We start from the raw sequence: 20,656 nt of genomic DNA, 5'->3' as shown, positions 1-20,656 counted from the left end.
TTACCGCGGGGTGACGCTGCTCTCAGTGCCGGGCAAGGTCTTTGCTCGGATAATTCTTGATCGGGTTCGCCACCACCTGCTTGAGCACCAGCGTCCAGAGCAGTCAGGCTTTACACCAAAGAGGTCAACGATTGACCGTATCCTTGCTCTTCGTGTCCTCACTGAATGCAGACGAGAGTTCGGCAGGGGCTGCTTGCAGCCTATGTTGATCTCTCCAAAGTATTTGATTCAGTGAATCAGGATGCCCTCTGGAGGATTCTTGGTCTTCGTGGGGTGCCGGCAAAACTGATCGATCTGATGTCTGAACTCCACTCTGGTACTGAGAGTGCTGTGAAGTGTGGTGGTTCCATCTCTGACTTATTTCCAGTTGTTTCTGGAGGTCGTCAGGGGTGTGTACTGGCCCCCACAATTTTCAGCACTTGTATGGACTGGATTTTAGGGAGAATGTCAGAAAGATCAAGCTGCGGTGCATCATTTGGGAATGTCAAGATCTCTGACCTTGATATCGCAGATGATGCAGTCATCTTTGCGGAGACATTAGATATTCTTTTGGGGGCCCTCGAGATGCTGAATGAGGAGTCCGAGCCGCTGAGAGTACGGGTTTCCTGGGTCAAAACAAAGGTCCAGGCTTTCAATGACATCTTGGATGCTGCTGTCCTATCTGTGCGTTTGTGGTGAGGATGTTGAGGTCGTGGAGATTGACTTTCCTTGGCCATGATATTCATTTCTCTGCTGGCTGTGAGTCAAAGGTCAATAGACGTCTGGGTCGGGCATGGGGAGTCATGGATGCACTGGATCATGGGGTGTGGTGCTGCCGCTTCCTGTGCGGGAGGACGAAAGTCCGAGTATTCAGGTCCTTGGTACTTCCAGTCTTGCTCTATGGATGTGAGACTTGGATGCTGACCAAGAATCTGAGATGGAGACTTAATTCCTTTGGTAGCAGGTCTATTCAGAGAATCTTTGGGTATCATTGGTCAGATTATGTGTCCAACGAGCTGTTGCTGAGAGACTCGGATGAGATTTGTTACCTGCATTGTCCGTGAGCGTCAGTTGCGGCTGTATGGACATGTGGCTCATTTTCCTGACGCAAATCCTTCTCACCAGATTCTCTCAGCGAGGGAGTCTCGTGAGTGGAGGAGGCCAATGGGCCGACCACGTGCCTTGTGGTTGCAGCAGGTTGACCAGCATCTCAAGGAGATGGCGATGGGCCTGGCATCTGCCTGGGGGGTGGACAGACGGAGGCCCCTGGAGTACCGGCAGAAGGTGGATGCAGCGACGCGCTGTTCTGACACATGCTCCCATACCTGACCTGACCTGTCCATAATACTCACTCAGTCTTCCCCAAAGACAACATATCTTGTAACTATTGTGTACATATTCATCCTATTAAAATAAATTGGTGTCGCCATGGCTCCAAAATATCACTTTATTCAAACAGGCATTTTCATGACAATTCAAAATCTTGTTGAAAATATTTTTCAATCTGAGGGATCTGTATCCCTTTTTCACTTCTTGGTAAGTTTGAGTTCAAAAGGATGCCCTCCATTAAAGAGAGTTAACCATGATTGGGAAATCAGTCATTGTGGCCAATCACGTGGCTTTCCCCACAGGATGCTGGCTTGTTGATAGTGGTCACTGACAGAGAGAGATCTCAGTGGTGTGTCAATCATCATCATACTATAATACATATGTAAACGTTTGAGGGTTTTGGAAGGTGGGCTGAGGTTCTCCCAGAACGAAAAATCTCCACCTCCTTTTTTGGTGAAGGATCATGATTCATGAACCAAAATGTGAAACTTCATTCTTATCACCTCTTTCCAAGGGTTATTTTGAAAATCTTCACTGAACCTCTGATGGCCTCCACTTGCAGCTCATGTGTAGTGAAATTCCCTGGAATGCTTTTTAAATACTCATCAAGGGTTTTCTTTATCACTCATGTTGCTATTTTTTGTATCACTATTTGTACATTTGTGTGGGCAATTATCATTATGTATGATCATGTGTGTTTTAAGGTTGGATGACTGTTTAAAAGATTTTCCACAACTTGTACATTTGTATGAGCGTTCTCCATTGTGAATCGCCATGTGTCGTTTGAGGTTGGATGACTGATTAAAACATTTTCCACAAATTGTACATTTGTATGGGCGTTCTCCATTGTGAGTCATCATGTGTGCTTTGAGGTGAGATGAATATATGAAGGATTTTCCACAAACTGTACATTTGTACGGGTTCTCATCATGATGAATCATCCTGTGTGTTTTAAGGTCGGATAACCGAAAAAAAGATTTTCCACAAACTGTACATTTGTATGGGTTCTCATCATTATGAATCATCCTGTGTGATTTAAGGTGGGATAACCGAATAAAAGATTTTTCACAACTTGCACAATTGTATGGGCGTTCTCCACTGTGAATCATCAAGTGTGTTTTAAGGTTGGATGGCTGATGAAAAGATTTTCCACAAACTGTACATTTGTTTGGGTTCTCATCATTATGAATCATCATGTGCGTTTTAAGGTTGGATGAACGAATAAAAGATTTTTCACAACTTGTACATTTGTACGGGCGTTCTCCACTGTGAATCATCAAGTGTGGTTTTAGGTGGGATGACCGAATAAAAGATTTTCCACAAACTGTGCATTTGTATGGGTTCTCCTCATTATGAATCATCCTGTGTGTTTTAAGGTAGGATGACCGAATAAAAGATTTTTCACAACTTGTACATTTGTATGGGCGTTCTCCACTGTGCATCATCAAATGTGTTTTAAGGTGGGATGATTGATGAAAATATTTTCCACAAACTGTACATTTGTATGGGTTCTCATCATTATGAATCATCATGTGTGTTTTAAGGTTGAATGAACGAATAAAAGATTTTTCACAACTTGTACATTTGTACGGGCGTTCTCCACTGTGAATCATCAAGTGTGGTTTTAGGTGGGATAACTGATTAAAAGATTTTCCACAAATTGTACATTTGTATGGGTTCTCATCATTATGAATTATCAAGTGTCTTTTAAGGTCGGATGAACGAATAAAAGATTTTTCACAACTTGTACATTTGTGTGGGTTTTCATCATTATGAATCATCCTGTGTGTTTTCAGGTGGGATGACCGAATAAAAGATTTTTCACAACTTGTACATTTGTACGGGCGTTCTCCACTGTGAATCATCATGTGTGTTTTAAGGTCGGATGACCGAATAAAAGATTTTTCACAACTTGTACAGTTGTATGGGCGTTCTCCACTGTGAATCATCAAGTGTGGTTTTAGGTGGGATAACTGATTAAAAGATTTTCCACAAACTGTACATTTGTATGGGTTCTCATCATTATGAATTATCATGTGTCTTTTAAGTTCGGATGAACGAATAAAAGATTTTTCACAACTTGTACATTTGTATGGGCGTTCTCCATTGTGAATTGTCATGTGTGTTTGAAGGACAGATGAATGAATGAAGGATTTTCCACAAACTGTACATTTGTATGGGTACTCATCAGGATGAATCATCATGTGTGTTTTAAGGTCGAATGACCGAATAAAAGATTTTCCACAACTTGTACATTTGTACGGGCGTTCCCCACTGTGAATCATCAAGTGTGTTTTTAGGTGGGATGCCTGATTGAAAGATTTTCCACAAACTGTACATTTGTACGGGTGTTCTCTATTGTGAATCAAGTGCTTTTCAAGGACAGATGAAAAAATAAAAGATTTTCCACAACTTGTACATTTGTATGGGCGTACTCCACTGTGATTTCTTCGGTGAATTTTAAAGCTGGATGAACGAATAAAAGATTTTCCACAATTTGTGCATTTGTACGGGCGTTCACCATTGTGATTTGTCACATGTGATTTTTGAATGGATGACTGATTGAACGATTTTCCACAAGTTTGTTCAGATTTCTTTCCTTTGTGAGACTTGTGAAAAATATTCTCTGCAAACATTTCATTATTCGGTTTGTCTTGTTTGTAAAAAGTCCTCTTGCTCGTTTCAGTTGGCCGGTCCAGGGAGCATGTGTCTGAGCTGGTCCGACAAGTTGGTGCAGTCTCCCTCAGAGATTCAATGGATCCACCTGTAAATGTAACATCACATGACCTGTAAAAACAAGATTCTGCACAATACTCATCATATCATTGACAAACGTACCCAAACATGTTCCACTGTATTTGTTGTATTGCACAAAAGTTTAAAAAAAAAACATTCTTGATGTAAATATACATTATTCTGTTTACAAGTTTCGGTTCTTTGCATGATATTCATAACTTAGGGTAAATTCATCAAAATATCAATGATGAGCGTCATGTGTTTTACGATAAAAATTGACAGCTTTTGTAAATGCGGGTGAAGCAAACTGCTCAAAAAAATTAGACAATTCATTGAAAACAACACCACAAGCTCTGTTCAGTGACCTACTTCAATGTTAATAAAATGATTTTAAAGATCATTGAAAAAAAAAAGTGGAACTGGACCACGAACAACATTACATCGTTTTATGTACCACCCTTATACACTACCTTAATTAACATGAGGAAAGGTACCCAGCCTTGCTGGGAAATGGAGGGCCCTTCTCCCACCCTCTCTTTTTTTTTTTTTTTTTTTTTTTTTTTTTTTTTGTATACCTTGGTCGAGGCTCGTATGAGAGCTAACACACAACTCACAGCAAGGAGGCATGAGGCAAGAGGGGCGGGAGTGGAAGGGACAAAACATTGGGGAACAGACACAGGTGAACTGTGGAAAGGAGAGGGATGGGGATGGGACGGGGAACATGGCGAGGGGAAGATGGACATTAAAGGGACTTTCAGGAAGGAAAGCAGGAGAATTGAAGGAAGTGGGCTTGGGTGGATTATCGGGGGTAGAAAAGATCGAGGATTTGGATGGGGGAAGATAAGAGGTGGTGGTGAAAGACTCAACCACACCCCTTCCCCTACCACCACTCACCCCTCCCTCTCTACTCCCACTGCAACTGCTAAGTTATGAAACGTGAGAAAAAGTGAGTTCACAACCACTAGTATGGTGTATTGTGGTAAAAAAAAAAGTGATCCAATAAAGTTTCGTCGTGATTATCCTTGGCAGCTTAGATGAGTATCGTCACAACCAAACATCTTTTTCGATTTTATAGAAAAGATAACATTGCTCCAACCTCCTCATGAAATGAAATCGCATCCTAAATGAGGCCAGATCACACAAAATGGAGAAACAATTTAATCTCGTGTAAAAAACAAAACAAAACAATAAACATGAGATGACCCCCACCACGGGGTTTGCACTTTGTACTTTGATCCATCCACCAGTTACAAAGGAAAATAGGATGTATGTTTTGTTGTGTTTAGCAAAGTGTCTGCATGCAGAGTGAACCGTGTGCCACAGCGCTCGGTAAAGCAGGTGACCGACCGAACGCACACACACACATACTTTTTTTTGCTCATGAATTAACATCTCACATTGAGCGGGGTAGAGCAGGTGAATGAACTGCATACGCCATACCTCATCGTTCATGTCACCTTACCAGGTCTCACTCGGCACTGCCACGTTGTAGGAATGCGTGTGGACCACATTGCTTCGTTGAATAAGGAAGAATTTTCTTCTTCTTTTTAAGTTTTATGACGTTTGAGCCGCGAGGCTGGATAAACATCACGTGAATGAAGGAGCCTTGAGGTAAGTCAAAATACTTTGAGATTTCTCGCTCTCGTGAAAAAAAAACCCCCAACTTAGAACCACCTTACATAGTTGGGAATGCTTCTGGTTCAAATGGACGAAAATGTGCGGCACATCGGACGCGACAATCCCCACCTCTTTAATACCCTGAAATAGATTGGATCTGGGTCCATTGTACAGAGGGAATTTCAAAAACAGGTCGTTCAAACCAAGTAGCTTGCTCAGCAAATGATTTAAGCACTCCACCAAAACGGTATCACCATGGCTTACAAACATTGTTTGAACAGCTGACCTGGCAAGCGATTAGCGATGTATAAAGCGATTTATAGGGATGAAGCTCGATCGTACAGAAACCGTTTTGACAAGTTCCAAGCCAAGGCATTTTCTAAAGGCCAAATCAAAATGGTGGCTAAGACCCCTGCTTAGTAAAGTTGGGCTGACCAAGCATCAGCCTTTCATGAAGGCAAGTCATTAATTATCTTCAAAAAGGTGTGTTTAAAATTATCCAAACATCCCGTCTTCATTCATGTACTCACTCGGAGTTCCCTTAAACTACTAGCACAAAGATTCAGGCTGATAGGTTTCATGGTTTTGGAGCGAAGGAGGACGAAGATAACACACACACACACACACACACACACACACACACACTGGACCATAAAATACCACCCGTCACATCACAAAGAAAGAGGAGGGGTGGATGAACGAAGAGGGGTGGGGAAGGAAAGGAGACGGAAGAGTGAGAGGAGGGGGAAGGAAGGAAGAAGAAGGAAAAGCAGCGTGAGGGTAGGGGAATGGAAAGCAGCGTGAAGGTAGGGTAATGGAAGGCAGCATACTGGGGTGTTACCGGGCGAAATTGCTTTCAATTGTCAAATGTGAAAGCAAGGTTGTTGCTGTTACAGACTTTGGTTTCTTTGAATCCACATTCTCAAACTACACTGACAGGTTCTCTCTGATGTTTGGTTTTCAAACGTTTAAGCATATTGGATGTTCTACAGTGATTTTTCTGAAACACTGGTGAGGCTTGTATGAGAGGTAACACATAGAATGTACAACAAGGGGAGCAGGAGACAAGAAGGAAAAAAAAATCCAGTGTGGAACAGACACATGAGGAGATATGTGGAAGGGAGAGGGATTGGGAGGGTACACAGGGGGAACAAGATAGACACTACTGGGACTTTCATGTCCTTAAATGACAGTTTCCTTCAGAAAAGAAAGCATAAAATTAGGAGGTAGGTTTGGGGTGGATTCACGGGGGTAGAAAAGATCATGGTTTTGGATGGGGGAAGATAAGTGATGGTTGTGAACAGCTGTTTTGAAGACATTGAGGGAAGAGTGGGATTGAAAGAGTGTGGGAGTTTGCTCCAAAGGTGGGGAAAAAAAGAGGAATGAAAGAATGAAGGTAAGAAGTGATTCTTGATTTTGGCAATTTTATCAGAATGGGGTAACTGGAAGAATTTGAGCACCCTGCACAAATATAGAGGGGGGGGGACAAATATGGCTATTAGAAACAATCCTGGATGGGTTGCCACTCCAACACAGGATACCAGCAAGCTGGCACTCATTTTGGTGACCTCAGAAAGATGACAGGCAGGTTCAACCCCACCTGGTATGAAATCAACAGCCAAGTGGGATTTGAACTCAGGATCATGGTATCCCAAGCCCACCACCTGAACCAGTAAGCCAACACCAGGCATAACCACTGACCATGATCTTGCAGTAATCCAGTCTCTAAACCTCAGAGAGTGTTGCAATACCGATGTCCAAGCACTTGACCTCAGAGGACAAAAGACAGGTGATCATCCTCTCTTCAGGATAGGACATTCCAGGCACCCACCCAAAGGAACCACTTCAGGTTAACCCAAGGAGACAGCTGTCTGGTGGACACCTCAGCACCACCCCAAAACACACTTCCGCAATCTGACCTGGGAAGGTTACCCCATGTTTTCCCTCCTGTCAAAAAAAGATTGGGGATCCCGAAGGCTTTGTCCGAAACTCATCATCTCGTGAGCTGTCCTGTGAAGGGCAGCTGCACAGGAGGTACTCCCATCGAGTGGGTTTTCAGATTTTCTCTGTGCTTTTCATACGTTTTGCAGAATGAAGAATTCTACAGAGGCTGGAGTGCAAATCCTGCCACTAACCTCCTAACAAAAAGTAACCCGACTGCAGGAAGACGTCCGCAGACAGTTGGGCACGAGATATTATGGCCGTTGGCTCACAAGGAGCTCCTCCGCAGCTTGGACACCCCCAGTCTTCCTACTCTTTTACTCCTCAGTGTTTGGGCTACAGAGGTTCGTCAACCGCGTTTGGCGAGCAAAAAGGTCAAAACCAACTCGTCTTTTTCTAGTTTCTCTCGAAATCTACCCTTCCTCAGAATGGCCCTGATGGGGCCTTTTTTGTAAATGAGGAAGCAACAGTTTCAGCTAGGTCTGCACTGTCTTATTTTTGCTACTTTATAACTTTATTTTGTTGCACCACACAGGCCCTGCTTTACAAATCACCCTGTGAACAAAACCCATTGCTTACCTGTACCACATACGTTTCCTTGCGGTTTCTTTTTTTTTTTTTCAATAAAGTTAACAATATTTCCTTTATGGGAAGTGGATATTCCAAGAACGGGATGTTCCAAGGGATAACATAACATTGTTACTGTTTTGGAAGACACAAGGGATTCACATCCAACACATAATGGAACCCTATAGTTTGGATATATCCATAGGAGAGTGGGAGGGGAGAGAGAGAGAGAGGAGAAAGGAGAAAGGAGAAAGAGATATGCTTTGTGAAAACACACACACACACACACACACACACACACACACACACACACACACACACACACACACACACACACACACACACACACACACACACACACACACACACTTCAGTACTCAGCGATTTTTGCCTCAACAATGGATAAATCAAGAAAATTACCAAACACCAAGATTGCAAAAATGAAGTGAAAGGATCCTGGAAGTTGAAGAGATCCAAAATTGTGTCAATTTGTTGCCTTGTTTTTCTGTCACCCCACTATTCCACAAAACAAGCAGACATAAGCATGTGAAGAAAAAGAAAAAAAAAAGTGTCCATTTAAAGCTCAATTGGAATTGACGATCATTCAAATTTAGGATAACAGGATAAAACAAGGTACATTAATGTTGGCTCAAAAATTTCACCAAATAATGAAAGGGACAATGGATGTTTTAAGAAGTTGATCTACCATCGTGTTTATTTCTTAAAGCAATGAAATCTAAACGTTGGGTTTTTTTTTCACAACAGATTACATCATCAAAATGTCTGAAACAACATGTAAATACATTGACAGAAACCTTCATGGAGATGCCTCTTGAAGAAAGAAGCTTCAGAGTGATTTGGTTCTGGTCGATCCAGGTGGACATCAATGTCGTGCTTGGTTTTCACTTCCACTTTCACAAATAAATCTGGAAAAAGTAACTTTTATTAAATGTGGGCACTATTGTGTCACATACATCTATCTATAATTCCAGCAATGTGTGTGTGTGTGTGTGTGTGTGTGTGTGTGTGTGTGTGTGTGTGTGTGTGTGTGTGTGTGTGTGTGTGTGTGTGTGTGTGTGTGTGTGTGTGTGTGTGTGTGTGTGTGTGTGTGCGTGTGCGTGTGCGTGTGCGTGTGCGTGTGCGTGTCCGCTGTTTCTCGAGAACCACTGGTCCGATCTAATTGAAACTTGCCAGATATATTGCTGGGGACCTGAGGATGTGCCTTTTCAAGGTTTGATATTAATCCGACAAGTGCTTCCCAAGTAATGGCCATTTATTTACCAAACCAATGACAAGACACGGTGTTGCGTGGGCGTAGCCGATGGGGAAGGGAAGCTCAGCCGCGTTTCCCATTACAGGTTACAACGCACGGGCTTCCGGATAGTGATGACTTCGTGTATTCTAATAATTTCTCGATTTCTTATGCGCATTTGTAGATAAACACAATACCCCAAGTTATGATTGTTTTCATATTAGACGGTGCATAAATTTCGGTAACATCAGAGTGCTGGTATGCTCCGAACCAAGAAGTAATTTTTTTTTTCTCTTCTCTTCTCTTTTTGTTTTTCCTTGCGACAGCATTGCGAAAAAGTAAAATACGTTGGCGCTAATTGAATAATTGGCCATTAAAACCTAAATTGCGAATCATCGTAACTGTGATATGCGAACTTCCGTGCCACACACGTACGGGCAAGCGAGAGCAAAGAAACGGCCTGTGTGGTTGTTGTTTCTTGCTTGCGGTTGGAATATTTATTTATTCTTTAATATTATTATTTTTTTTACGGGCACGTACTCGTACTATTAAAATAGCAAATCAAGAAAAAAAGCAATCAAAAATTACAGACCCTCATCGCCAGGACTTGTTTTGTGTGGTCTTTATGTTCTGGTGTGTTACGAAATTAATGAGACATAATTAGCAATTCAACTTTATGACTGCTGGCAGAGTTGATCGAGTACCAAGACGTCCCGCTTTGAAGCAACACCACTTTGATCGGACACCTGAACCTGCCCCATGTTTTGTTTTGTTTTAAATTCAATACAATTCAGAATTGGATTAAAATAAATCCAATTCAAAACAAATGGAAGACCAACAGGAACCAGCCCTTCATTGGAGTAATCATCCATCCATCCATTGGGAGCATACTCTGTGCAGAGCGTCGGTGCTGCCTAAGCAGTCTCCTTGGCTATTGGACACAATCCTGGACGTGTCGCCACTCCGACACAGAAAACCAGCATGCTGGCACTCATTTTTTAGTTGGCTTCGGAAGGATGACAGGCAGAGTCAACCCCACCTGGTATTAATTCAACAGCCGAGTGGGTTTTTGAACTCAGGATTCTAGGATTCTAGGATTCTCGGATCCCAAGCCCACCACCCTAATCATTAAGCCAACACCAGGCATGGCGTAATCAGAAGGAACCCAAACAAGCAAAAAGTCATTAGGAGAAACATGGATATGATTTTCATTTCAGCTGCTGCTCCTCTACCCTCACACCCATCCAGGCAGAGCCAAGTGAGCTTCATTCAATCAACAAAAAAAAAAAACCCAGACCAAAGAAATTAAATCATTCTGGCTGTCATAACATGTGTCCGATCAAGTTAAAATTAAAAATCTGTATTCTTCATCACTATTAGATAATAATTCTGGAGTTTCACATCGATCTCGTAAAGTTAGGGGTGGATTATTTGTTGACCTGACATTTGACCTTGAAGACCTCGTGACCTTGACCTGAAAATGAAAGTTCATACTGTCTGCTTGGTTTGGTTGCATTTTTACGACCTTTGCAACTTTGGCCGAAAATATCTCAAGAACAAAAAATACTACCCCTCCAGTTTTTTGATATGTTATAGTAGACGATGAAATTTCATTTTCATGCAAGGCCAGGTCGAGGTCACGGTCAAATGTCAGGTCAACAAATAATCCACCCCTAACTTAACTAGATTGACGAAGCGATGCTGGATTTGCATTCTATGGATAATTACCTTTCCAACGACACCAAAAGAATCGAGATAGGGCAAGGGGTTGCTGAGATATGAGGATTTGAATTTTGGTAGAAACGCGACATCAGTCGAAAAGGTCAAAAGTTCTCAAGGTCATATCTCGTCAACCCCTAGTCCGATTTAGCGAAAAATTTTGTATGTGAACATAGACCATCATATGCAACATACATGCAAAAAAAGCCAAATCTGAGGGGGTCAGGCTACAACCCTTGGGTGAACCAAGGTAGAATGCCCCAGATACAGTGGAACAAAGTGTTTCCATTTTTCCAATATCACTGCCACACCACATGACCTATGATGTCATAATTATGATTAAAACATTATACATGACTAAATGGTGAAAATTTATTCTCAATCAGAAAAGCGGTTGCAGAGAAAAACACGAAACTTCTGTGCAGAAAAACAAAAACAGACAGACAGACCCTAATATTTTTCCCCTCTCCTATGGCGAGGGTCATAAATATTGCATTAAAATCATCAACTCGAGTTCTTCCTTGGAGAGAGAAAATAAAACATTTCCCACCAGGAACAGCATCATCTCAAAACATTACGATATCAAAGCATTACGTTCGGAAGAAACTTCCTCGACGTAACGAGATGCTTCTTACCCGAACACAATTTCAGTGGGAATTTCACCACAAGCAACGAAATAGAAAAGACAATAAAAATGTTGAAAACCAAAAATAAAGAAAGTTTTCTCCCAAACCTGCATTGATTGGCAAATTAACCACAATTATCCAACATGTGACTTGTTTTTTGTCTCAAAAGTCAACCCTCGTGGAAAACTAAATGAGAAAGTGTGGCACATTAACAGATTGCCAAATGTAGAGAATGGAATGAAAAAACTAAAGCTTAAACATATGACCATATGATATGAAGAGCGGAAAGGATCTAATGATCAGCAATTGCAGAAAAGCTCAGGAATGGGTTTGGAAAAATCATCTGTTGATGAGCAATTGTATTGAAGTACGAAATGTGCAAGATACCTGAGAAGATGCACACTCGACTTTGGGCCACCTCGTCTCAGGTCAAATCTCGACCCACTATTAACTGCCGTCCTGGTTTTTCACATGCAGTGAATTCATCCGTGCATCCTTTGCCGTACCTTGGATGAATATTAACCGTGGTCCCATCTGATTGCTGTGGACATGGTTGTTTTTTTTTTTGGCCCACTGGGCCACCTAAACAGATTTTTGGTTGCCCGCATCTTATTTGATGATGAACGAGTTCACAAATATCAGTACACGTGTTTAAATTACTATTTCTCATGACATATCGATCAAATTTCAGCGCTTTTCAAACCAGCAACCTCATGACTCGTCATGAGGTTGAATCACAGAACACTACCGTCTGCCATTTAATAATCGACCCACTAACTCACAGCAACATAACTTGGACGGCAGTTTCTTGCTATCGCATGAGCGTTTTGGAATCGATGCTTCAGTTTATGCGCTGTTTGTTCGTTCATTCATTGATTTTCGTTGTCATTTTTCCTGCTTCCGATGTTCCAGGTTCTGCCTCTCACATCTTCTTCTTTGTCATGGCGTGCTGGTGATTTTTCCCTTTCCTTTGCTTTTGCACATTACATTTCTTGAGGTTGGTGCACCCAGTGTGAAACACATTTTGCTTCCTTCCTGTCTCCGATCCTCTCATATCGTCCCTGCACACCTTGTTGGACATCACGTCCCAATCTTCCTCAAAATCAAGCCACAGAAATTCTCGCTCTCTCCCATTCTGGTGGACACTTCCTCATCCATTTCTCAAGTTCATATTCCTGGTTGACCCACTCCCTTTTTTCTGATTCGATACATTTTGTAAATAATGCCACATGATGGAAAACTCAGTCGATGTCTTCTATGAGATGGAGTCTCAGCACCAAGGAATCAAATGGGCCATTTCAGTCTCTCCTAAAATTAGACAGCCAAGAAGAAGTCATGCACGATACAATGATTTCTGACACTATATCCATGGGTTCACATTACTGGTACACAGGTGTTCATGTATGGTGAAAAAAACACAACACAAAACTAAATTCATGCTTTAAAATGCGAAGACAAAAGTGGAATACTACCACAACAGAGGCTTTTGATGGAAGGTTCTCTCAACTCGTGTAGGTAAGCAATACTCTCCATGATGATTATGCAAACTGATATGCTGGGATTTCAAAATTTACATGTACAAAATGAAGTTCATAAACTTATAAGATTTAACAAAAACGAAATCTCAGCGGAACAAATGAGCAGAGGAAGAAGAGGTAGTTTTCTCAGCTTGTGTTTTTTGTACAAACAAACCAATTTCTGCAGATACTCATTGGAGAATCAAATAAAAGAAAAATTGTGCGAATCCCTGCCGATAATTATTGCTGTAGATCCAGGCGTTGCACAGTTGCACAACATGCATACTCCAGGTAGATCTGGCATGCGGCCAACAATGTGATGCGTGAATTTTGCAAGCTCACGACCTTGCTTCTATATCAAAGTTCCATTCTGTATTGTTGTAGCAAGTCAGAGCACGGCTGAGGAGTGGGAAATACACCACACCTCTCGTAAATATGCATTGCATATCTTGAAGATTTTGATGCAAGTGGCAACACAGGCCACCGAGGCTGAAGTTTTTGGTGAACATTGACACTGAGGTCACCACTTATTTTGAGCCCTGGTTAGCAGCATTAGTTAATGGACATTTATGAAACACATGGTGTCTTTCACAAGGAGGAAGTGTGTTTATTCCAGAACCATAAGCAATTTTGTTTTAATCCTAATCTAACTGGCATCACCAACAAACCCAGACTTTCAATAATGCGACAAACCAAGAACAAAGTGTTGCACATGGAGCAAAGATTGAAGTTCCTGAGTTCCTCCACAGAACACCATTCCATCTACGCTGCAGCTGACGATTCACCAGTAATTAATGACACCAGTCCAGCAGCTGAGGTGAGGTTGCAGCATTGGGCTTTTCATACTTGTGCTCCCTCAAAATGACTGCAGCTGTTGAAGAGCTCAGGTAGAGCTGGAAACAGCAAATAACTTATCTTGTATAGCTTATCTTGGTTGCTTTATTCAGCTTTCTTTCACAAAAAGAGCCCAGTGTTGAATAACTGTCTCATCCCAGTCGCAACTGGGAATGATTGATGAGGTGAGAGCCAATTGGTTGTTTCCTCCAATGAAAGGTGAGAGGTGTGATTTTAGCTTTTAACACAAGTGAATTGTAATGGACTCAGACCCCAAACAGCAGCATGAGAGCACTGGAGACGAATCATCTCCCAAGACACCAAACTGAGGTGAACGTGCATGCCTGAATAATCCACCATCAAGCTGTGGTTTTACCAATTCTACACCATGTGGCCGTTTCTGCATGTGCAGTTGACTTCAGGGGAGAAATTGTCTTTCATTGGAGGATAGACCCACAGCTCAAAATACAGAGTAACTTGTGCAGTTGGCCTTATGAGGGAAATTTTCTTGTGCTGGAGGATGTAATCATGGCAAAAAATACACAGAAACTCGTTGAAAGTTCAGATTCAGACCGGGTCGCTTAAACCTGAACATGCTGCTTCTGCTCTCCCAACTCAGGATGGAGGTCCTCAATGTCACATTAGAGATCATGACCATCTTTGCATGGCCATCTCAAGCTTTATATACAAGCCGAGCACTCCACCTTGCTCTTCAAACTCTCTGCCTATGGCATCCAAGTCCAACTCCACGCAGGACTTGCTGACTTCCTCTTCTCTCAACGTAAATATGCACCTCCTGACGGAATCCTTTTAACTCCTCTCCCTGTCAAGGCTGGAGCACCCCAAGGCAAGGTGTTTGGTCCAGTCCTATTCTTCACCAACATTCTCTCCGACTCTGGAAAATCCTCATTATTTGTTTGCTGATGACTCCACCCTCTACCGCTGCATCCTTCACAGAGAAAAGTAGCAGCCTATTCACTCTCTTCAGACATTGATGGAATCACAAGCTGCTAAAAGATTTGGAACATGTCCTTCAATTCTGGCAAATCTCACTTGGAAAAAGTGATTGCATTCGAAAACAATCCCTTTTTCCGGTGATTCTAATTTTTCCCCTTCTCTATCACCTCTTTACATTTGTTAGTTGGTCGTTTTGGTACTTTTCTGTTTCATCCCCGCTTTCCCCTTCCTCTTCATCTGATGTTTGATTCAACTTGTGTGCAGCTTGTTCACCCTGATGTGTCCTTCCACTCTGTTGTTGTCTCCCCCTTTCTATTCTGCTGTTGGTATTTCACGAGCCTCTCTCATGTGCACAAAAATAAAACATTTGGCACTAAACAAACAAAGATCCCATCAGAAGTGAATATCATACAACTCACCATTCAGCTGGTCGCTTTGCTCCTCTTCCATAGCAAAGGAGTTCACATCCTCTATTTTTATCTTCAGAATCTCAGGAAATCCTTCCAGCTCCTCAACCTTCATTTCACACGCGAGCACAGTTGGCCGTTCCACTTCCGGCTGCACACGACGGGAATCCTTCAATCAGTCAACTTGAGCGTACAGTAAATGGTGGGTGAACCTTTAAATAAGCAGTAATCACACCACTCTTAATGATGTTTGCTCCACCCTGAGAACCTTGATCCCACACAGTACCTCCATGTGAACTACCTCTGTACTTGAGACCTTATCCTTTGCCCAAATCAGTAAAAGCACCTCAAACGTTCACCACACACAAATGCGCACCTTTTGACACCCCCAAAAATAAATTGTACATGTTGCAGGTTCTTCAGACAATCCTATAATTGTATTCCATGTTGATGTAAATTTTGATTTGGTTACATATAAAATGGACAAACGTTTTGATATTGATGTAAAATCTGAGCCTGTTCAGCAGTTGGAAAACTACATGATATTCATAGAATACTCAGCCAACGTTGTCAACGGTTTCGGAGACATGGAGGCGCAACTTTTTTGTAGATTTTTCCAAGATGGCACTTGCTCCACGTGACCTGACATAATTATCATGAAATAAAAATTCCACAGGAGGAACTGCTCATATTCTGAAAATTTTGTGTCCATCGGACAAACAGTTTCAGGGAATTTTTTTTTTCATACTAATCAGATAAAGTGTACTTGTCGAATTATGACGTCATAATGAAGGCACCGATGACATCATCATCAACATATCTTATTCCCCATTTGGGAGTACAGTCAACCCTCGCCATTCTTGTTCGCCGTCCATGATTTCACGTATCTGCACCTGGGCATTCCATGTCAAGTGTACACACCCTCCCGACAATAATACCTCATTTTTTCCCCATATGTTGGTCATTTATTCACTTGGGTGAAAAAAACTCAAAATACCAACTTTTGGACCTGTGGGCCCATCAGGGTCCATTTTAGGGGCCCCCCAAATTTGGGTTCCCAGGCTGCCCCACAATCTTCCAGAGGCCATATCACAGGTTGTAGTGGCCTGATTTTGGTATCAAAATGCTCGTAAAAGCGAGATCTTTCGAATCGTGTAAAGTAAAATCACTCCGAAACAGTAATTGAAAAAGTTATAGTTTGGGGTGCCCTTTGACCTTGGGCCACGGCTCCCCAGCCAAACCGATGGTCCTGATTTTTTTGTGTGAGAATACCCCTTCATATACTCCAATACCTCAGCATAAATGAAAATGGGATCTCAATGGGTTCAAGTGTGATGATGATTTTATTGTTCGTGGACTCGGTTGCTGGACACACAATACGCCACAATACATAGCACAATATTTGAACACAAGATTTCCAATAGACTATATCAGGATATTGTGCATAAATTTTCCACATTCACATGAACTGGAAGCGATACGAGTATGAGAAAGTTTTTCCTAGCATATTCTAGTCAAGATTTTTTGCCAACCAATGTTTAATTTGACAGCTGTGTTTCTTTTTTACTGATTGTGTAGGTTCTACCTGTAGCAGTTTTTGGTTCTACGGAAAGAAGTATATCAGAAATGTCAAAAATGCAGTGATCTTCAATCAGGTCAGGTCAGGTATGGGAGCATGTGCCAGAACAGCGTGTCGCTGCGTCCACTTTCCGCCGGTACTCCAGGGGCCTCCGTCTGGCCATCCCTCAGGCAGATGCCAGGCCCATCCCCATCTCCTTGAGATGATGGTCAACCTGCTGCAACCATGAGGCACGTGGTCGGCCCACTGGCCTCCTCCACTCACGAGACTCCCCCGCTGAGAGAATCTGGTGAGCAGGATCAGCGTCAGGAAAACGAGCCACATGTCCATACAGCCGCAACTGACGCTCACGGACTATGCAGGTAACAAATCTCATCCGAGTCTCTCAGCAACTGCTCGTTGGACACAAAATCAGACCAGCGATAGCCAAGGATTCTCCAAAGAGAGCTGGTACCAAAGGAATTAAGTCGCCGTCTCAGATCCTTGGTCAGAGTCCAAGTCTCGCATCCATAGAGCAAGACTGGAAGTACCAAGGACCTGAAGACTCAGACTTTCGTCCTCCCGCACAGGTACCGGCAGCGCCACACCCCATGATCCAGTGAATCCATGACTCCCCAGGCCCGACCCAGACGTCTATTGCCCTCTGACTCACAGCCAGCAGAGACATGAATATCACTGCCAAGGTAAGTGAATCTCTCCACGACCTCAACATCCTCACCACAAACAGACACAGACAGGACAGCAGCATCCAAGATGTCACCGAAAGCCTGGATCTTAGTTTTGACCCAAGAAACACGTAATCCCAGCGGCTCTGACTCCTCATTCAGCACCTCGAGAGCCCCCAAAAGGATATCTAAAGTCTCCGCAAAGATGACTGCATCATCTGCAAAATCAAGGTCCGAGATATTGACATTCCCAAACGATGCACCGCAGCTTGATCTTTCCGACATCCTCTCTAAAATCCAGTCCATACAAGTGCTGAAAAATGTGGGGGCCAGTACACACCCCTGACGAACTCCAGTAACAACTGGAAATAAATCAGAGATGGTACCACCACACTTCACAGCACTCTCAGTACCAGAGTATAGTTCAGACATCAGATCGATCAATTTTGGTGGCACCCCATGAAGACCAAGAATCCTCCAGAGGACATCCCGATTCACTGAATCAAATGCTTTACAGAGATCAACATAGGCTGCAAGCAGCCCCTGCCGAAATTATCGTCTGCGTTCGGTGAGGACACGAAGAGCAAGGATACGTTCAATCGTTGACCTCTTTGGTGTAAAGCCTGACTGCTCTGGACGCTGGTGCTCAAGCAGATGGTGGCGAACCCTATCAAGAATTATCCGAGCAAAGACGTTGCCCGGCACTGAGAGCATTGTCACTTCTCGGTGGTTGTTGCAGTCTTGGCGATCACCCTTCCCTTTCCAGAGAGGAACAACAAGGCCCCTCTTCCAATCAGTTGGGATGATGCCTGTGTACCAGGCAGAGCACAAAACTGCATGCAACGACACAAGTGCAGCATTTCCACCAGCCTTGAGAAGTTCAGCATGGATGCCACAGATCCCTGGAGCTTTGCCCCGCTTCAACAGGTTCACCGCAGCCCGTGTTTCCACAAGCGAAGGTGGACCACAGTTGATTCCAGGGTGAGCAACAGGGATTGTAACACCCTTGACGTCCAACTCGACAGCTGGGGGATCAGCCCGGTACAACCGCTCAAAGTAACCGGCCCAGCGGGCCTTCACTTCAGACTCCTCTGTCAAGAGCCTACCACTCTCTGCTCTCACTGCAGTGCTCCAAGGGATGGGCTTGGATGAACACAATACGAGAATCACCTGTCCACAGGTGATGCTCTCTCCCCTCACAGATTCCTCGCACATAGGCCTTGTCCACCCTCAGTGCACGTACAGTTTTACACCTCAGCTCCCTGAACAGCTCATCTCTGCCATTCAGCCTGGCCCTCCGACTCTGGTGAATGGTATCCAGTGTCCCTTGAGACAAAATTCTTCTTTGCCCTGCGGTGAGTTCCAAGACATCCACCGGCAACATCAAGGACGGTAGTCTTGAAGGCACTCCACAACTCCTCAGGACACCCAAAGCACCCAGACCCCCCAAGTGTCCACTCAGCCTGTTCACAAACTCCTCAGCTACTCTCTCATCCCTGAGCTTGCCAACGTCCAGCCTCGGCTGGGATGGTACCATTCTCCAGGATTTAAGGTGCAGCTTTAGAGTTGCTCCAACAAGCCTTTGGCCAGTATTGTGGAACTGAGCACTCTGGTAGACCCTGCAGTTCTGGATCATCCTCCAGCGACCGTCAATGAGGACATGGTCAATCTCCTTTGCCGCACCGCCAGCGTTGGAATACCAAGTCCAGCGATGAGCTTGTGGGCGCTGAAACCATGAACCGGCCACCCTAAGTCCATAACTTCTTGCAAAGTCAAGGAACTTAGTGCTATTCTGGTTCATAGTTCCTGACCCATGGGGACCAACACACATCTCATAACCACCCCTACCAGTTCCAGTTGATGCATTGAAATCCCCCAAGACTAGAAGTGTATCTCGTCTGGGGCACTGATCAACCACAGACTCGAGCGTGGCGTAGAATGCATCCTTCACAGTGAGATCACTCGCCTCAGTTGGAGCATAAACAGAGACCAGGGAAATGACACCGGAGTGACGAATCCTTAATCTCATAATACGCTCGTTGACCGGTGTTACCTCAATTATCATTGGGGTCAGCTTATTGGACACAGCTCCAGCAACTCCTTGGGTATGGTAACCATCAGAGCGACCAGACCAATAGTAGGTGTAACCACCCACCATTATCTCTCCGCAATCCGGTCTCCGAACCTCAGAGAGAGCTGCAATCCCGATGTCCAAACGCTTGAGCTCAGATGATAACAGAGACAGGTGATCATCTTCTCTTAGGGATAGGACATTCCAGGCACCCACCCGAAGGGACCGCCTCAGGTTAACCCAAGGAGACCGCCGTCTGGTGGACGACACCTCAGCACCACTCCGACACACTCTCCCGCAATCTGACCCAGGGATGTTACCCTGTGGTTTCCCTCCTATCATCAAAGATTGGGGATCCCAAAAGCTTTGCCCCAATCCCGTCATCCGGTGAGCTGCCCTGCGAAGGGAAGCTGCGCAGGAGGTACTCCCACGGAGTGGGTTTTCAGATTTTTTTGCGTTTTTGTGTTTTGCGGAATGAAGGGTTTTACAGTGGCCGGAGTGCAAACCCTGCCACCAACCTCCTAATAAAAAAGTAACCCAACTGCAGGAGGACGTCCGCAGACACAGTTGGGCACTAGATATGGATGGCCGTTGGCTCACAAGGAGCTCCTCCGCCCTTTGACAGGTTTTGTTTTTAATCCTGCTTGGTGTCCATATCCAAACACCCTCCTCACCTTCAATGTCAGGATCTTCAATGTCAGGAAAAAAGAAACTATTTGTGGGCCCGTTTGGATGAAGAAAATTCACTTTTACTTCATGAGTGTCCTGAAAGGCTTCCATGATGCAGGCAAGCCACCATTTTCCATCATAGTGCACTGTGACATAACGGGAAACTCTCAGGTTAAAAGTTGGTGTAGATT

The 20,656-nt window shown here is 43.6% G+C and overlaps 1 protein-coding gene across 1 annotated transcript in view; it reads right to left on the bottom strand.

Annotated features, from left to right (window-relative positions):
- Positions 1–1,412: 1,412 nt before the first annotated feature.
- Positions 1,413–20,656, bottom strand: part of LOC147009383 (uncharacterized) — a 107,602-nt gene continuing 88,358 nt past the window's right edge. Inside the window, exons 10-12 of the mRNA XM_085861184.1 lie at positions 15,494–15,632; positions 8,985–9,095; positions 1,413–4,072 (exon numbers count right to left, since the gene is read on the bottom strand). Coding sequence (XP_085717310.1) covers positions 1,914–4,072; positions 8,985–9,095; positions 15,494–15,632 — 2,409 coding nt within the window. The 3' untranslated portion in view covers positions 1,413–1,913. The remainder of the gene's footprint in view (positions 4,073–8,984; positions 9,096–15,493; positions 15,633–20,656) is intronic.

The sequence above is a fragment of the Eptatretus burgeri genome, chromosome 17 (genome assembly GCF_056783735.1).
Source record: "Eptatretus burgeri isolate ZD-2024b chromosome 17, Ebu_testis_v1, whole genome shotgun sequence".
Lineage (NCBI taxonomy): Eukaryota > Metazoa > Chordata > Myxini > Myxiniformes > Myxinidae > Eptatretus > Eptatretus burgeri.
This window is presented reverse-complemented; position numbering and strand designations above follow the sequence as displayed.